The sequence below is a fragment of the Amphiura filiformis genome, chromosome 19, assembly GCF_039555335.1.
Source record: "Amphiura filiformis chromosome 19, Afil_fr2py, whole genome shotgun sequence".
Classification (NCBI taxonomy): Eukaryota; Metazoa; Echinodermata; class Ophiuroidea; order Amphilepidida; family Amphiuridae; genus Amphiura; species Amphiura filiformis.
Genome location: NC_092646.1, coordinates 20,161,890 through 20,180,433, shown reverse-complemented (window position 1 = coordinate 20,180,433; position 18,544 = coordinate 20,161,890). Strand labels below are relative to the sequence as shown.

The 18,544-nt window shown below is 38.0% G+C and overlaps 1 protein-coding gene across 1 annotated transcript; it reads left to right on the top strand.

The window, feature by feature from the left end:
• Window positions 1-263: 263 nt before the first annotated feature.
• Window positions 264-15,580, top strand: LOC140141024 (fatty-acid amide hydrolase 2-like). The gene is made up of 7 exons (XM_072162802.1): window positions 264-391; window positions 6,459-6,644; window positions 7,346-7,565; window positions 9,272-9,481; window positions 10,625-10,744; window positions 12,464-12,720; window positions 14,786-15,580. Exons 2-7 carry the CDS (start codon window positions 6,471-6,473, stop codon window positions 15,422-15,424), a joined length of 1,620 nt encoding a protein of 539 aa, XP_072018903.1. The 5' UTR covers window positions 264-391; window positions 6,459-6,470; the 3' UTR covers window positions 15,425-15,580.
• Window positions 15,581-18,544: the final 2,964 nt, after the last annotated feature.

The following is an 18,544-nucleotide window of genomic DNA, read 5'->3' as shown; positions in this document are numbered from 1 at the left end:
CAAGAATTTGCTAAATTTTTCATTAATAACAGGAAATACCATAATATCGTAGTATACTTTGAGAATATTGTCCCTTTTTATTATAATGGTATAGGCTAACATTTTCCCGAATGACGAAAAAGTCTATAAATAGAAAACTCATCTTCTCGGCCCAATTCGTTGGAAACGTGAACAACGTGTATATAAATTGAACTGCGACTTCTGAGATGATGGTTTGACCTTATGTATGGGTCATTTTCACATGTTTACAAAATTTGTACACTCAAAGGTAGGTTATCTTTATCAAGATCATGATTGATTGTTTCTTATCTTATTTATCAGCCGAATTTTGTGCAACTCATGTGACAAGAAGATGGCAGTTTCCTATTTTGTGAATTTGTGAAAGCTTTTGGTAAATTTAGTGTAGTGTGACTGTGACAGCTTGTGACTGTGTGTGAGTGGTGATTCATCCACTGGAGTTTGTAAGCTTACTTCAAATATGAACTCAAATCAATTTATGTTATGGAAAGCGATGCTCCTACAGACTAAATAATGTGCAGAGTACTGTGCAATGCATATTAAATATTAAAATAAAATTATATTAACATAGTTCAAGATGGAGTTCTGCAAAGTTGGCTCTCTAGCACTACTTTGAACTTTCAGGCTCTGTTACTTTTGTATGTATTGTAGTAGAGATTGCGGCAACTACTCAAGAACTCTAGCTTCAAATTTGCACACGATAGTTACGCATTCGATTCTTGAGTATGTTGCTATCGTGTTTCGGTCGGTCAGCGTTGACATTTTTTGCAACAGATGTTATTTATTCTGTTTAAAATGTTAAAATTTGGATGAAAGTTATTTTGATAAGTCAATCTTTTACAGATTGCCTATTTTGAACACTTAACAGTCCAAAATTTTGCTGAAGTTTTATTTTAGCAACATTTTACATTGCTTTACAGACTAGATTTTGAATACAATGGTCTCTAGCCTTGAATGTGAAGCTCATCGGTGGACAAATTTGTGGCTAGATTTCTCAATCAAAATTAGACTTGATGTTTCGACTTAGGAATATTGGCTGGGTGGCATGTTTGGTAAGCTGACAATATTATTTATAAGGTTTCCTGCAGTAGAACGGACGCTACCGCATCTATTGTTTTTATACCGCAGGTCGCCGACACAATTAGTTGTTATCAGCTAATCTGTTTTATCACCGAAAAGTGTGAGACTGATCAATAAACACCATCGCATCAACTCAATACGAAGCCTACCGCGGTAAGCTTCCAGCACCGATCTATTTACATAGGCCTACCTAAAGTCACTGATTTGAAACTCTTATCTTCAATCATGTTTATATTGTTAATTAACATATAAGGCCATGTGTCTTGAAGTCGCCTCCCAAATAGGGTGGAGGCGTTGCGTTTTTCTGTATCTCTCTGTAATAAATTTACTATAACTTTACAACCATGCAAGCCACACCTTTGGTTGTGGTGTCATTTTAAAGCTTAAACTCCCTTCTCTGTGCTGTGCAAAATTCATGACATAAAGTTGCAGGATACTGGATAAGTGTCATTTTGTATTGTGAGTATTGAGGGTGGAGGAGGAGGCGGAAGCGGAGGTGCGGAAGCGGGCCTGTACAAACCCTATGGAAGACACGGCATTGCACTTGATTTTTAAAATTGCTCCCACTTCATAGGTATAAGGTCCCTGTCCATGCAACTTGGACCCAAGAGTCCATGAGTGAAGAGGTATTAGCTAAGCTATGTTTTAGGTCACACATGGGGTCAACGGTCACATGTCAAAGGTCATCTGAGGTCATTTACCAAAGCAGTATTAAATCTGTATAGTATACCCTACCCCTATACAAGTATACATTTTCTGAAGGGAAATTTCATGGGGAGTTCAAATATGATGAGAAATCAAAGGTAGGGGTAAAGGTTTAAAAAATGTGGTTTGAAAGATAAAAAATGAAAACGTAAATTTGTAGGTGATATTTTCAGTCTGGACAACTTTACCCTACTTCCTATAGATTTTTCAATGCCATATTTGGATTCCTCATGCAATTTCCTTTCAGGAAATGTATACTTTTGATAGGGTGAGGTACATATGTAAAATGTTATGTTGATTTCAAGCTCGAAAGATGTAAATATGCTAAAAAAGGCTGCGCAACGCAAAATGGGGCGAGCTCAAGACACATAGCCATAACTGGTAGGGGAAATGGCTTGGCGGGGTTGAAGCTTTTGGATCATAGCTTTTTCAAAGCCGATTGGGAGCCATTCTGGAAATAGGACTCATTTTAAAATCGCTGGTAAATTGGTAAAAATGGTTTAACCATAGACCCTGGTCCTGGGTATAACCTAGAAAGGTTTTCGATTTCAACACACCAATAAATGAGCCTAATAATAACATAATTATAACATTCCTCATGGTAATATGTTACATGGGTTATAGAACTGTTTTTATACCGCGAAAACTTCAGATAACTGTCCTGAAAACATCAGTCGCTCGTCGCATGCAATACACGGCATGACGGCAATCTCCTTTTCCGCATTAAAAAATCTGCACTATCGCCTCGTGTTTTCATACACCCCACTACACGTGCAAAAGACATTAATCTTTCCCAGTTTCGCGGTATTTCTAGAAAGGAGGGTGCAAGCATTCCCTGCATATTTTTTTCTACGATATCAGAATCAGAAGTTATGCTGAAAAGTATAGTCCATTATAATAAATCTTCCCAAGAGAGAAAAAATCTGATTTTTATATAATTTTATATGAGCTTAAACTCCTTAAAATGTACTTATTAAAAATTTTAATTAGTATATTTGAAAAACGCTTCGCACAGAGTCGGGGTTTCCCCCTTTACATGATAAATGAAAACATTGGGCGATCTAAAACATGCTTCAAAGTCTTACTTTTTTAATCGAGTCGTATCAATTTCATGTATATGACCAACCAAGCTTCATTAATAAAAATAATTATAGTCCTGAAAACGTTTGTGACAATGTACAGTATAAATTCAAATTATCCATTTCGTAGGTTGTCATGATCTGATCGCCGATACACCTCCTGATTTAATCGCCGCCTCAATTAACATTGTTTGAGCATTCAATAGTATAATGAGCTAATCTGTTAATTCTGTTTACCACTGAAGTGTGTGAATTGTTCTCGATTGACCGGGAACGGGACCGTGTTTACAACTCTATCCTAATTGCGAGATTAAATCAATTACATGGGATTTGGCAGTTCACACATCGGATTTGGCAACCGTGTTTACAATTACTCTATCCTAATTGCCAGATTAAATCAATTACATGGGATTTGGCAGTTCACACATCGGATTTGGCAGCCACAAGTCAATAATATTATAATAATCTGCATTGCATTTGCCACTTCGATTTTCGTTTTGCCGGCCAGTTCAAATCAAAAACATTTAGCCTACAATCTGCAGTATTTTTTTTGGGGGGGGTGTCCCAACTTTTCCAAAAGTTGTCGTCAATAAAATTGCGCCCCCCCCCCCCCCCATTTCGACAAAATGACCCCACCCACCGACAGGCCTACACATTACCCCAATAACCATGTTAACAGGTTAAAATTGTATTGAAACCAGTCTTTTTGTGACTCCCTCCATTAATTTTGGTCATCTTTCCAAAAAATTATGACCCCCCATATATTTGTGACAACACCCCCCCCCTTCGAGGAAAATGAAAAACCCATTATTGGACAGGAACATTGGCGGAAACTATAATTATGAAACAACGTGGCTGCCTATGACCCCCGTAATTATTTATTTATAAGCCTGACACCCAACCCCCGGGACCCCAACCCGGCACTCTAATAAGCTGGTCAATTGAGATACAGTATTCATGAATCAAGTACCCCGGGATCGAGTAACATGTTGACAACAGCCCATTCATAAAATTATAATAAGGTGAACTTGTTTCCAGCTAGCGCTGTGATTGGTTGTACGTACGTATACCAGACATTGACCACAAAGACTGTCGTCCCGTGTTACCATGGTTACAACTAGATGCCTTGGTATACTAGTCTCGGGGTAAAGGGTATGTTGGCAACATTCCAGAAATAATATATATCAACTGTTGCCATGGTAGGCTACTAAATTATTGGCCTAGATGGCAAGGAAGTAAATAGCCCGCTACATATTCTCGCGTTCTCGGAGACATGTTTTCAAATATTCAACATGTTTTTTCCGATGATTATGTAAAGTTGTTTTATGAGGCACCTGGTAGTGAAACTTCTCCAAATATTAATCGGACCAAGGGCCAGGTCTGGGCAGGCAGATATCTCTGACCAGGCTAGTGCAGAAATCCGTCTTACTGCGGTGTACCGCGACTGGTGCCACTACCAGTAGGCCTAGTGACCATTGATTTTATCGGAAAACTCAAGAGGTGCTAATTGCTACTTACTTGTGGTTGAAGATCGCCTACCCCCCTACCCCGGTATGAGAGGAATGACGGTGATCAGTTCAACAAAATAGGCCTATGAGGAAATAACTTCCTGTGTGTTTCTTTTTTTTGTGAAACTTTGACATGAAGAAGTGTAGATTGTATCTGTATACGCCTTACCCGTAAAAAAGATCGACGTGCAACGGTATTTAGTATTATTAATACAATCGGTAAATCAAAGTATCAAACCCAATTTTCGGACATATCTTATAAACCCCAAACATGCCAAAACAGAGCTCAAACACGAATTTAATACATCGCACACAGCACCATGCTAACACAATAGGGCCTACTAGTGCCGCCCGTAAAGCAAAAATCACTAGCTACCGATACCATCAACAATAGCTGGTTAATACTGTAACAGTAAACAGTTATATTCATCTATTATCACACATTCACACACACTCCCTAGAATCTGTTTATAGTTATATTGACCCATGATTTAAACCAGCGTAAACAATGAACATTGTTTATTCAATGTGCACTAGTGCAGAAGTCCGTCGTACTGCGATGTGTACCGCGACTGGTGCCACTACTATTAGTGACCATTGATTTTATCGGAAAACTCAAGAGGTGCTAATTGCTACTTACAGAAGTGTGAAAAAATGGGATGAGGTACGCCCCATTTGCGGGATCCCGCTAAAAACTGCAGTGCGACTGGGTAGGCTTTATAAATAATATTGTCAGCTTACCTTTGTCGCAACTCATCAATTATTTTGCATGCTGCTTATATAGGCCTACATGTAAAACGAGAACAGTAAATGCATGGTTTGAAATTCGAAATAAAGAAAATGAGTGAATTTTAAAATAAGAACTGGAGTGGAATTTGAACAACTAAAGCTGTAAAATAAAAGTAAGAAACAGTTGGACAACAAAACATATACTGTACTTATACAATACAATACATAGAGCATTTGCGCCATTTCCATAAGGCTCAGAGCGCTTACAAATTAAAATACCTTAATACTACAACTTAAAACTACATTTTGAAGGTGCATCTTAAAAATAATACAAATTACAATATCAATAAGAACATGTTATGGGAACAAATAAGTTTTAAGCGCTTTTTTGAATGCATTTGTTGATGAAGATTGTCTAATATAGACAGGTAGCTTATTCCATTCTTTTGATGCAAAAACTGTAAAAGTTCTATCACCAGCTAAGACTCTAGTCATGGGATAGTCAAGACGAAGATAATCATCGCAAGATCGGAGTTGTCTCTTAGGAACATACAATGATAAGCAATTTGACAAATATGTTGGTCCTTGGTTATGAAGACATTTATATACAAGCAAAAGTAATTTGAAAATGATCCTTTGGCGTATTGGCAGCCAATGAAGTGATTTCAAAAGTGGACCCGCAGAGTGTTTTCGGTCAACTTCAAATACAAGACGTGCTGCCCAGTTTTGAAGGCGTTGTAGACGAATAATATGAGTAGATGGTGATGACGAGAGAAGTCCATTACAATAGTCAAGACGAGAAAGTATCAATGAACGTGTGGCATGATGACATGTAGGTTGGTCTATATATTTCCTAATTCTAGCGATGTTTCGAAGATGAAAAATAACAGATTTGCTAACATTTGTAATATGAGAAGACATAGTCATGTGAGTATCGAAAAAAGCACCCAGATTCCTAATGGTCTTTGCAGATACTTGAGATCCTTCACCTTGTGTGCATGGGATGTACAAACATTGCTCCACTATTTAACTACGGTACTATCAATAAATTATAGATAGGTCCCAATCTTAGTTAAATCGCTTTGTCTGTTCAGAAATTATCACTCAGATAAATGAATGTCAAGAAAATAATGAATAATGAAACAGTCCCTCTGTCCCAAATCCATGAGCATGAAATGGGAACCATTGCACCGACCCTACTTTCATTTATAGCCTTAGCCAACCCCTGTAAGGGAAAGAGTCCATATTTTTGAAAGAAATTTCATAGAATCTAAGTAGGAAAAATTATGATTTCTGATGAAAAAAACTTTTTATCTTCTTTCTTTTTTTGTTGTTGCAGGTGTAAATCAAGATGTCGATTTCAGATACATTTTATGGCATACTGAATGCAGTCGCATCTTTCATAATCAGCATTATATCATTAATCTTCAATGGAGACAAACCCAAAGTGAAGATACCGCCCATCAGTAACCCTATATTACTGGAAAGTGGTGTGAGTCTAGCTAGCAAGATACGAAAACGACAGGTAGGTATAAAGTTTAGCACAAAAGTGAACAGTTGTACGATGCTTTATTTTTATAAGGAAAAATAGTATGTCTCAATCAAAAAGCTTGCAAATATTTTAAAATCCAACTCCCCCTTACTACAACGCCAGTGGCGGCACCAGGAATTATTTTTGGGGCATGGGGGGGTGGCAGCAAAGTGGGGGGGGTCAAAAATGTGCACAAAATTGCCACAAAAATTGTGTAATTTTGGGTTTATTGGGTGAGGGGGGGGGGCAACACTGGAGGGGGCAAGAGTTCTGACTGGGGGCATTTGTCCCCCCCCCATGCACTCCCCCTGGCACCGCCACTGTTCAACGCAGTCCAAATAAGCTTGAGATGTTCAAACCTATGAAAACTTACATTCTTATCACATAAAGTATTAATCAAAGAATTCTACCAGTACCAGCAAATGCTTTTAAAACGTTTTTTTTAAACAACCACTGTTTTTTGTGGGGACAAAATTGCCACAACAAGGGCCAAAGTTCATCAAGCCTTAACGGGAAGCCTGGCTTGCATCAAAGAATGGTTATATGGATAGATTCAACGAAGCATGGATGAAGCATGAGGATTGATGAAATTAAGCTAGATTACTAAAGTCTTAGATAAAATTTTACCCTAATACTAAAGATTGATAAAACAAATCACCAACTATTATCTTCACTGCTATATATTATACTTTCAGGTAAAAAGCTATGATGTTGTAGAAGCTTACATCGCTCGCATCAAAGAATGCAATCCTGTTCTCAATTTCATGGTTGCAGATAGATTCAATGAAGCCCTGGATGAAGCCAAGAAGGTAGATGAGATGCTTGATTCTGGGGATGTCCCTGACAGATATTCAGAGAAGAATTCCCCCTTTCTTGGAGTTCCATTGTCTGTTAAAGAAGCTTTTGCTGTTGTAGGTAAGATACCATTGGGCTATTCCAGTTGAAATCCACACTACCCCTGTGGAAGATTTTGGAAATATCTTCCTCAGAGGGAGTATGTTTTTCAAATGGAATTGTTCAGAGTTAACCTTTCTGAAACCCATACTCCCCCTGTATTATAGCTTTACCTATATCTTCTACAAGTGGAGTGAGTATTTCAAATGGAAGTTACCCAATTGTATATTTGAAACTCATACTCAATAGCCCAACGTCCATGAAATCACAAGTTAAAGGGATATTTTGTGATTTTAGCATCCTCTTTTTAGGTATTGTTCAGTAGATATCCGCAAAAAAAAGCTTATTTCCAAAATTGTATTTGATTCAGAAATTAAATTTGTGAGTTATGCAAATCTTTTTGGAGTAAGTAGGGGGAATGAGGCTGTGGATCACAAAGTGCCCTTTTAAAGTGTAGTTGTCATTCCAAACAGTTGGTTGGCAGTTGTTAATTGCCTGCCAGTATGCACATCCTATTATGTTCATTGTTGATGACCTGTGTATTTAAAACTTGTGGTGAGTATCAGATTATGGGTAGCACATATCATAGGCGGCGGAAGCGGGGGGAAGGGGGACACTTCCCCCCTAAATTTGGGCAAGGGGGACATCCCCCCTAAAAATAATAAGAGAAGAAAAAAATGAGCAATAATTGCCCTAGCAGCATAGTGCATTCCCTCCATACCTAAAACTAAAGGGGGTAATCAACATTTTAGTGCATAGGGGAGAGTGGGGTAAGTTGAGCCAGGGGGTAAGTTGAGCCACCCCTCTAGAAAGAAAATTAAAACTTATCTTACTTTGCAGTTCCACTTATTTGTATATGACATAACAGAGGCTTCTCAAGTGTAATATGGAATCACTTGCACATAGGGTAAGAAAGCTGCATTAGAAAGTTCATTTTTCGCACTTTTGTTGAACTTTTGGCAAAAACCAATTTTTTCCATGTTTCCCCCAGAAAGAAAAAGGCTAAAATGATAGCATTCTGGGTATTGAGGAGGTGATATATGAACACTATTTTAGAAAACTATTTACAACCGTAACAAGTTTTAGTCAGGTGGGAGGCTTGGTTGTTGACAAAAAGGGTCACATGGGGTAAGTTGAGCCACAGGCCATGGGGCAAGTTGAGCATAGGAAAAACCTGCAGAATTTCCCCAATTTTTTATTCAAAGTAAAATCTTGTCAGAAATTACTTGTATGCAATATTTAGATCAAACTACTTCTATATCAAACTATTTTTCGAAATAAAGACCTGAAAACAACAATTTAAAAAAAGGCAAAATTGAATTTCACAGCTATGGCATATACTGTACATTTCTATGGTGGCTCAACTTTGCCCCAGTGACTGGCTCAACTTACCCCACCGTTGGGGTAAGTTGAGCCAATTTGCAAATGATTTTTGGCATCTCACTGTGCGAAAGTGCAAAATATTGATTACAATTTTGTGGTATCATATTCATAACCATGCAAGTAAACATACATATGTTTCATTTGTAACACTGCATTTGGGTCCTGCTTTATTTATTTGAGCGTAGTGAAAGTAAATGTAAAAAGTGGCTCAACTTACCCCACTCTCCCCTAAGCATTGACTTCGCTCATTTTTTTTCTCAACAAGTAATACACATTTAAAAAAAATTATAATCAAAATATAATATTAATAAAACCCTTCTGATATTTTTTTTGTTACATTTCAGGAATGCCAAACACCAGTGGGCTTGTAAACCGAAAAAATATCAAGGTTACCCAAGATGCACCTACTATAGCTAACCTCCGTCGTGCAGGCTGCATCGTCTTAGGGGTTACAAACTGCAGTGAGCTGTGCATGTGGTATGAGTCTAGTAATGTTGTGTACGGGAGGACTAACAACCCATATGATGTCAGAAGAATTGTTGGAGGAAGTTCAGGTAAGGTCTGAAATTGATTAATGGTGGAAGGGGGTAGCACGCAGCAAGTCATATCACCAGGGTTGTAGCTATGGTGGGCGGCAGAGCCCACCACTCAGTTTTGGAGCCCACCACTCAGCTGCAATTTTGGCAGCGGAGCCCACCACTCAGAGTTCAAAATTGCACAATTTTGTTGAATTAGTCAAGAATTTAATCAATTTTGACAACAAATGGCCAAATATGCAAGATTTTCATCAAATGCCACCCAGCACTAAAAATGTCTTAGCTACAACCCTGTATATCACTGAGTGCCTTAGCATGTAGCAAGTCATATTACTGAGTGCCACCCAGGCGGTATTCTGTTGCCGGTGCTTCTGTGTACAGTATTAGATCTCATATAGAGGGCAGTATTTTCTTACCACCTATAGTACCTATGATTTAATTAGAAACATTTAATATCCGAAACATATTAAGGGATCCAAAATGAGCGTTTATTGCGTTTCGACAGTATTTTTGTGGGACATGAGAGCACCTCAGACCTATCGAATTGCATTCTGAATACTGAAGCATGTCTTTCTGATATCAAATAATTTTCATTTTTTAAAATCACAATATGATACAAATTTTATGACAAATTATAAAAATTTGATATATTTCAAATTTTTGATATATAACAGTCCTCGAAGTAAATTATATAAATGTAATGATATATTCTTAAAGTGTATGTAGCAGGGAGGAAAAGCCGACGGTCAATTGAAAATTTTGACCTTTCATATTGAAGATATGGATTTTTTCCCAAAAGACCTAATTTTTTATTGGTGTTTTGGGAAAAAAATTCATATCTTTATCTGAAAGGTCAAAATTTTCAATTGATCGTCGGCTTTTCATCCCACCTACATACACTTTAAGTATAAATCATCAGATTTATAAAGTTTACTTCAAGTACTGTTAAATATCAAAATATCAATTTTAATGATTTGCCATAAAATGTGTATTAAATTGCGAATTTCAAAAAATCAAAATTATTTGATATCGGAATGACATTCTTCATATTCAGAATGCAATTCGATATGTCTGATGTGCTCTAATGTCCCAAAATAAATACTGTCCAAACGTTCATACCCCAGCCCTTAATCCCTGACTTTATATTTTGTTATCTTGCAGGAGGTGAGGGCTGTATCCTTGGTGCTGGTGCCTCTGTGATCGGCATTGGATCGGATATAGGGGGCAGTATTCGAATGCCAAGTTTCTTTAATGGTGTATTTGGTCATAGACCTACTTCAGGTAAGTTGATTTACATGTTTGCAGTCAAGTTAGCTCAGTCAATAAGGCGTTCGACTATGGTGCGAGAGGTTGCTGGTTCAAACCCTGGCAGTGGTTAGTGCGCACTCTCATGTGAAAATTGAGTTGGCTTGAAATTCCCCTGGACAAGGAACTTTCTGCTAATTGTCTTGTTGAAACCCATACGAAACTTGGGGAGCTGATCCTGGCTGCGAAGGTCAATTGTGGAATGTCTGGAGTGTGTGCTTCTTAGCTGCAAGTCCCTGTGTTGATGTTTAATGGTTTGTGGAATGTGGAATGATATGGGGCCGTAGTGGTCAGCAACAACCTGTAAAGTGTGCTGAGGCTTGTGGATCAATGTCTAGGCGTTGTGCCTGTGCGTAGGGCACTGTAAATCACTGCGCTTGTCAAATACTGCAGACAAATCAGTGGTCTGGTGGGGGGATGCCAGCGGCAGCTTTAAAACAAGGATTACTAAAAGAACCAAGTAGATAATTAAAACATGCTGTGCGTAAAATATATCCCTACCGAAAGGGCAGTTCTCAAAACTGGGGCTTAAATGGCAGTTCTGGGGCTTGAACTGGCTTTCGCAGCTTGTAAAAAACAAAGTTGAAATAATTGAGGGAAACAACCCCTCGAATATCCCTTGAAGATGCTGTCGTAGTTCTTAATAAAAAAAAAAAAAAAATATTTTAAAAATTTTGTTTGGCGGGGACAATAAGATGGAAGAAATCATCAAGCATTGGCAAGTGGGAATTGAATAATTAAGGTTGGTCAGAGGGAAACTTGATCTAGAGGTGTTTGCATTCAAATATTGAGACAAATAAAGCTGTCACACAAGAGAGATGATATGGATTCTATAAAGGAGATCCCAAGGGGCATTTGATATGAGATGACCTAAATAGAAATTGGTTTTTCAAAAGATTATTTTTAAAGGGGTTGTTATTGTACAGTGATAGCAAATATATATAAACAGACTAGGCCTGGCATTTTCGGGTAATTTTGTACCCGGGTACCCGGCACATTTTTCGGGCAGGTAACCGGGTACCCGAAATTGCAAAAAAAAAATTTATTATTTTTTTTTTTTTTAAGTTTTTAATTTTTCGGTTTTGTAGTGTCCCTGGACCTAGACCTAAATGCTAGGATCATTCATGGTTGACCTAAAAAAAAAAAAAAAAATATCAAGATGTTTTGTATTTTTAATATGAAAATTGATACTTTGTAATTCATGTCATACTCTATTAATGATTTCAAAATGCATTCAAATTCAATTTCGGGCGGGTACCCGCTAGCCCGCCCCGAAAATGCCAGCCTTAAAACAGACAACACATAAAATCATTGGTAGTTCAAGAAAAAGGGTATATTCTCTGTAGAAGTGACGTCATAATCGGATTAACTACCATAGCAATAGATGAATAAAAATTATGACTATATATCGCCCTGCACTACAAGCAGGTTGCATTCATCACCTGTGTATATCTGCAATCAAAGATTGAATACAATACCGCTCTTTTCAAAGATACTTATCTTACAGGTGCGAGTGAACGGCACAATATGGTTCAATGCATAGGTACCGTGTGAACATTGTAGTGCAGGGCGATATAGTCAAAAATTGTATTCATCTATTGCTATGGTAGTCTTACTTAACTTCTACGACATCGATCTTTGTTACAGTTAAAGTTGCTCCCCAAGTTGAACATCAACTCTTTTTTTGTCTTTCAGATGTGGTACTAAATGATGGTCAGTTTCCCTGTGCCCAGGGAGAGAGACTAGCCATGATGTCGACAGGCCCGATGTGTCGCTATGCAGTAGATCTTGAACCACTACTTCGCATCATGGCCGGTCCTCATGGGGTGGCCAAACTGAAGCTAGATAACCATGTGGACCTGAGGAAAGTACGCTTCTTCAGTATGGGGGATAATTTTGACACTGCCTTGATATCCAAACTTGATCCTGAATTGAAAGAGGTTCAGAATAAGGTAGGTATGTTTTATGTGTTGATGGAGTGGTTTAAAAAAGTTGGTTTCCTTTCTGCATGGTCAGATTTACAAAGCCCAAGATCTAGGGGGGGGGGGGGACTCCCAGTGCAGTTTAAAAAAGGTTTATTTCCTTGCTGTGCTGCCATATTTACCATGACCCAAGCCAAGATCATAAGGGTCCCAAATTTGGAGGATAAAAAAGTGAAAGTGGTAAAATTTAGTTAAGCACTGGTTTGGAATGAGAAATAGGTTACAGGGATGGGGACCGTCCTTTTTTCTCTCTTCTGTGCTTAACATGCTTTTGTAACTTTTTTTCTGTTTGGTGTTTTAGGCATCCCATCAATAGAATATATAAATACAAAAGCCACCTAAGTCCATACTTTGGCCAAATTGAGTTAAGCATGGGAAATTGTTGCTATACATAGGCCTGTCATATGCATGAAAGAACAACTCAAATTCATTCTCTGTGTCTATTGGGCATGTGAAAAATAGCATGTATGAAAGAATCACCCAATTCCATGACTTGAGTCTTGTAACACATTGATTGAAATCCAGTATGTATAAAAGTCCACTTGTAACACATTCATTGCTAGAGAATGACTTTTGAACAAAAAAAATGGGTTTAATAAAGGAAAGTGTGTGGTTTATATTACATGGCAGAATGCTTATCAACATTATACATACCTGTGTGCTTTATTTTGTATTATCTTACTAGTGGTAATCTCATTCTAACATTGTTGTCTTTGTATATGATTAAAAAACCACCTAAGTCCAAAATTTAAAATGAACCCCACGAAGTCCCTGAAATGCTAATCGTCATACCTAATACAGGTTAATCCACTCATTTGCACGTAAAACTTACCATATTGACCAGGTAAATCTAACTGAAGGAATTAAAATGATACAGGTTTTTCTCTCAAAATAACTTCGCATGGACTTAGGTGGCTTTTGTATTCATGTATTCAATTTATTACTTGTCAATATTGGGTTTTGCCTGGCTTTTACCAAATGTTATCAGTAAAAATATATACCGTATTCATTCCAATAAGCGCCCAGGGCGCTTAACAAAGTCATTTTGGGTGGGCGCTTATTTTTTACCTTGTTTACCTAATTTTTTTCGTAACAGGCATTTATTAGAGACGAATTTATGTATGTTATAGAAGGGTCCTAAGACGTTCTAATAGCTTTTCTGATACAGAAAATGTATTGCAAGTTTACGCAGGACTTGTACCGGTAGTCCTGCAGCTATTTCACTGTATCGACATCTATCTGTCACTTCAACATTAATGGTACCCTTTAGCAAATTGAAAATACCCTGGGTGGGCGCTTATTGGGGCATGGGCGCTTATTGGAATGAATACGGTACATGTAGTAAGGAAGTAACCAGAGATTGTTTCAACTATATATTTATTGTCCTCAAAGAGACTAGACCCAAAGAGTACCGGCTCAAAATTGTCATGTGTGTGTAACCATATTGGTTTGTCACACATGGAGGGTCAATATAGTGTTCCTCTGGTGTTTTTTGGCTGGCAAGAGCTTGCAATGGGCTATTCCATTAAAATCCACACTACCCCTGTGGAAAGTTATGAAAATATCTTTCACAGGGGGAGTATGAATTTCAAATGGAATGAACACATTAAGCAGCTCCATTAAATTCCATGTCTGAGAAAGATTCAACCTGAATCTTCCACTGACTACGGGTGAGTTTCAAATGGAGCCGCGAATGTGTTCATTCCTTTTGAAATTCATACTCCCCCTGTGGAAGATATTTCCAAAATCTTCCACAGGGGTAGTGTGGATTTTAAATAGAATAGCCCATTGAGAGTTGTGTCAAGTTAAGGTTGAGGGTTACAAAAGTTTGTCACTTAGCACACATTTTTGGCACAATGTGTTACTCACAGAATGCAAACAACAATGCACTTTAGATCAAAGAAGTTTGCCAAATGCATACCAAAATTATCCAGAGGCACACTATTTGCCCTCCATGAGCAACACATGTACAAACATGGTGAAGTTGGTACTCTTTGGTTCTACATGTACCTCATTGATTGTCCTTCATTTACAGGTTGTAGAGTACCTGCAAGAAACCCTAGATGTTGAAGTGGACAGAAGTATCCTATATCGTATGCGTTACGCAGTCGGTCTCTGGTCAGCCAAGATGTCCGTCAAAGATGACATATCATTCACTACCCAAATGGGGAACAGTGGACCACGAGTATTCCCAACGTTCGAGCTACTCAAATGGCTGGTAGGACTTTCTTATCACACGCTCCCGGCTATAATGCTTGGTATCACTGAAGATGTTAACCATCTGATGCCTAAACGCACCGCAAGGTTGAGACGTTCTTGCGATAAACTTTTAGAAGAAATTCAAAATATGTTAGGTAATGACGGTGTGCTAATCTATCCCTCCCATCCGAAACTTGCGCCATACCATCACGCTCCACTCTTGTACCCTACGAATTTTGCACCAACGGGTTTGTTCAATGCGCTGAATTTGCCCGCCACACAAGTGCCGTTAGGTCTTAGTTGTCAAGGGATACCTCTTGGGGTTCAAGTGGTTGCCAACCGGCATAACGATCATTTATGTTTGGCAGTTGCTAGGGAATTGGAGAAGGGGTTCGGGGGGTGGACAACCCCCGCGGGGATGGGAAGGTTTCATGAAGTGATTGAAAATAGCCCCCATTGTGAAAGGGGTGAGTAATTTCAGTTATAAATATATTGTGTTTACACTGACTGTTCTGAAATCTGATTTAAATTGAAATTTTAAAAAATATTTGCAAAATTTTAATTCACTTTATGTTGTTGACAGTAATTTATTATTTTAGTGTCACAAACTGATATATTTTATATTAATCAAAATCAAGAATAACAAAAATCATGTTCTAATGTATTTTGAAATACATGTTTAAATTGTTTTATTTGATCTGCATAGCAGAAGCTGTTGCACAGTGATTATGCATTTGGCTATTGCAGCATGGAATACATGATGTTAATCTTCTGCACAGGAGGTGTGAATTTCAAATGGGATTACCTGTATGTGGATGACTACATTTGAAGTCTACACTCTCTCTGCGAGAGATTTAGGTCATGTCTTCCATAGGGGTGTATGGTTTTTAACTGGAATAGCCCATGTGTGCTTTTGTTGTTTTTTTGGTGGTCATGTGATGTTAATGTTTATTATTATTATTGCTCAGGAATTATTAAAAAATTATAGTGCCTGCACTACAATCCACAACGATTAAGCTCATCCATCAGTGCGCAGTTCTTTAACCCCAATCAAGCCTGGAAATAAGGCACAGGGAGCAAATTTGCCCTCGTAAAGCCACCAATTGCTCCTGGTTCTTGAAAAATTCACATGAACCAGGAGCAATTTATTATAGAAAATTGCTCCTGGTTCCAGTTTTTGCACTTGATGCAATAGTGCTGGAATTCTATATTGTACATGCAGAAAAGGATTTAGGCCTACTATTTGAAAATTGCTCCTGTTTCTTCAAATATTGCTCCTGCTGCTTGTAAAATCCCAGGAGCAATTTAAAAAAAAAATTGCTCCTAGTTCCAGTCTGCTTATTTCCAGCTTAACCCCAATACATTCATTGAATGACCTTTGAAAATTTGGGTACAAATATTGAAATTTGAACAGAAACCATATCGTCACTGTTCTGTCAAAACCTTGTAACTCCAAAAAATGGAATTTGCAATCCAAAGCAAACATTACTACAATGTGCATATTGACTGTTTTTAATAGCAACAAAACGAATACAAAAATTAATTTTCCAAAAAAATTGAGTTATGAGGTTTTGACAGAACGACGATATGACACTTACAACTCATGTAAATAAAATGCAAGCTGTTCTAAAATGTGATACTTATTGAGAAAACTTTGTTCAAGGTCTTGAAAATCACTTATAAATGAGATACAATTATATACAACCAGAACAAGCATACGGTACAGGTCATGATTTCTATTGCCAAAGGAACACTGTTGTTACTCTATTTAACCCTAACTGAACCAGGTCTCACTAAATCCCACTATGAAAACCATTGCTTGTGCATGCATTGCACGTTCTGTGATAACGCAATCAGCATAAGTCATATATACCCAGGGAATTGCTGCCCGAGGCAGCGTAACCTCCATGGCTACAGGTCGGTGATCTTCTGCGTGGCATGCGAGAGGTCGGAGATTCTAATCCCGGGGGTGCCAAGTGACTTCTTTGTTCATCTTCTCTCCTTTTTGTTTTCTTCTTTCCCTTCCGATAGCAAATAAACCTTGTGTTCAGTTAGGGTTGATTCTCAGATACAATGTACATGTGCTGTGTGTATGTGCTGTATTGTGTCAAATGTATGTGCATATTTTGCAGAAAGACTTTGCAACAACCAGTTTTTAAGTAACAGCATCAAGTAGCATGATTGGTTTGAATTTTTTCAGTCATGCATGGTTTACAATGTCATATGTGTGTGGAATCTTGTGGATGCATTTGTGGTGTGATCACGCAAGCCAAATCAGTCATTTTTCTTCTTGGATGTATAAAGCATATTTTGCCAAGCTACCTCAAAGAACCCCATTTAAATTGGACACTTCATTCCAAAGATATGAGTAGTTGAAAGGTTTCCAAAACCATATGAAACAGAAGAAGTAATTTTCTTTGTTTTGCTATATCTCAAAATCAGTATATCCGACTTCTGATCTGATTTTGCCTGATGACGTCACATTTTGTTGTTTTCATTATGTGACTGAGAATATAGCAATTGTTCATATCTTAGAAACTAAACTCAGTTTGTGAACAGACCTCAAATGTTCATCATTTGGAACATTTTATGTTGGAGCCTATTGGGCTATTCCATTTAAAACCCACACTACCCCTGTGGAAGATTTAGATAAAGTCTTCCACAGAGGGAGTATGAGTTTCCAATCAAATAGACAATTGGGGCACTTCCATTTAAAATCCTTACTCCAAGTGTGGAAGATATAGGTAAAGCCATAATACAGGGGGAGTATGGGTTAACCTGACCAATTACATTTGAAAAACATACTCCCCATGTGGAAGATATTTCAAAAATCTTCCACAGGGGTAGTGTGGATTTCAACTGGAATAGCTTATTACCAGCATGCAAAGCATTAAACAAAGCCTTGTATATGGCTATTCACTGCCGTAGTGCACATTAGTAACGAGTAGGTTACTGGTTCAAGCCTGGGCTCATACACCTATTATTATATGCCATAGGCTTTGTGTTGTGATCATTTCGATCAGTGGTTCATAACAAAGAAAGCGTGAACCAGTTGATTTAGCAACGGTCATATTCTAACATGCACTACGCCAGCGAATTCCAGAAAGTAAGTGCACACCTACAATAAAGGAGTTTGGATATCCAGACTTTTGTGAAGAGACAAGCTTGGAAATGGGAGTTTTTTTCTTGTTGAAAATGTACTCCTCTAATGGGGTGTGCACTTATTTTCTGTAAATAGCTACATTGTAATAACAAAACATAAGTAAATTCTTTATTTTCTTTATTCTTCTGTGGTGTGTGCATGTGTGCTGTGTCTCAAGCATACACTACAAGATTCCTATTCTGGGACTGTCTTTTGGAATGTGCAGGAGAGCATAAAATAGCTCTTCTGGAGCCTTCAAGGAGAGCTGTTTAGAGCATTAAACAATAGAATGTAAGGAGAGAATGGTCAACTAAGGAGAGCTAAAAATCACTCTCCTAGGTCAGATTTAAGGAGAGCAGTAGAGAGTGATTGCTCTCGCTCTCCTCAAAAGGCAGTCCCTGCCTATTATGGCCGCCTGCCCAGGTACACCATCACCAAGGTACCTGACCGGTA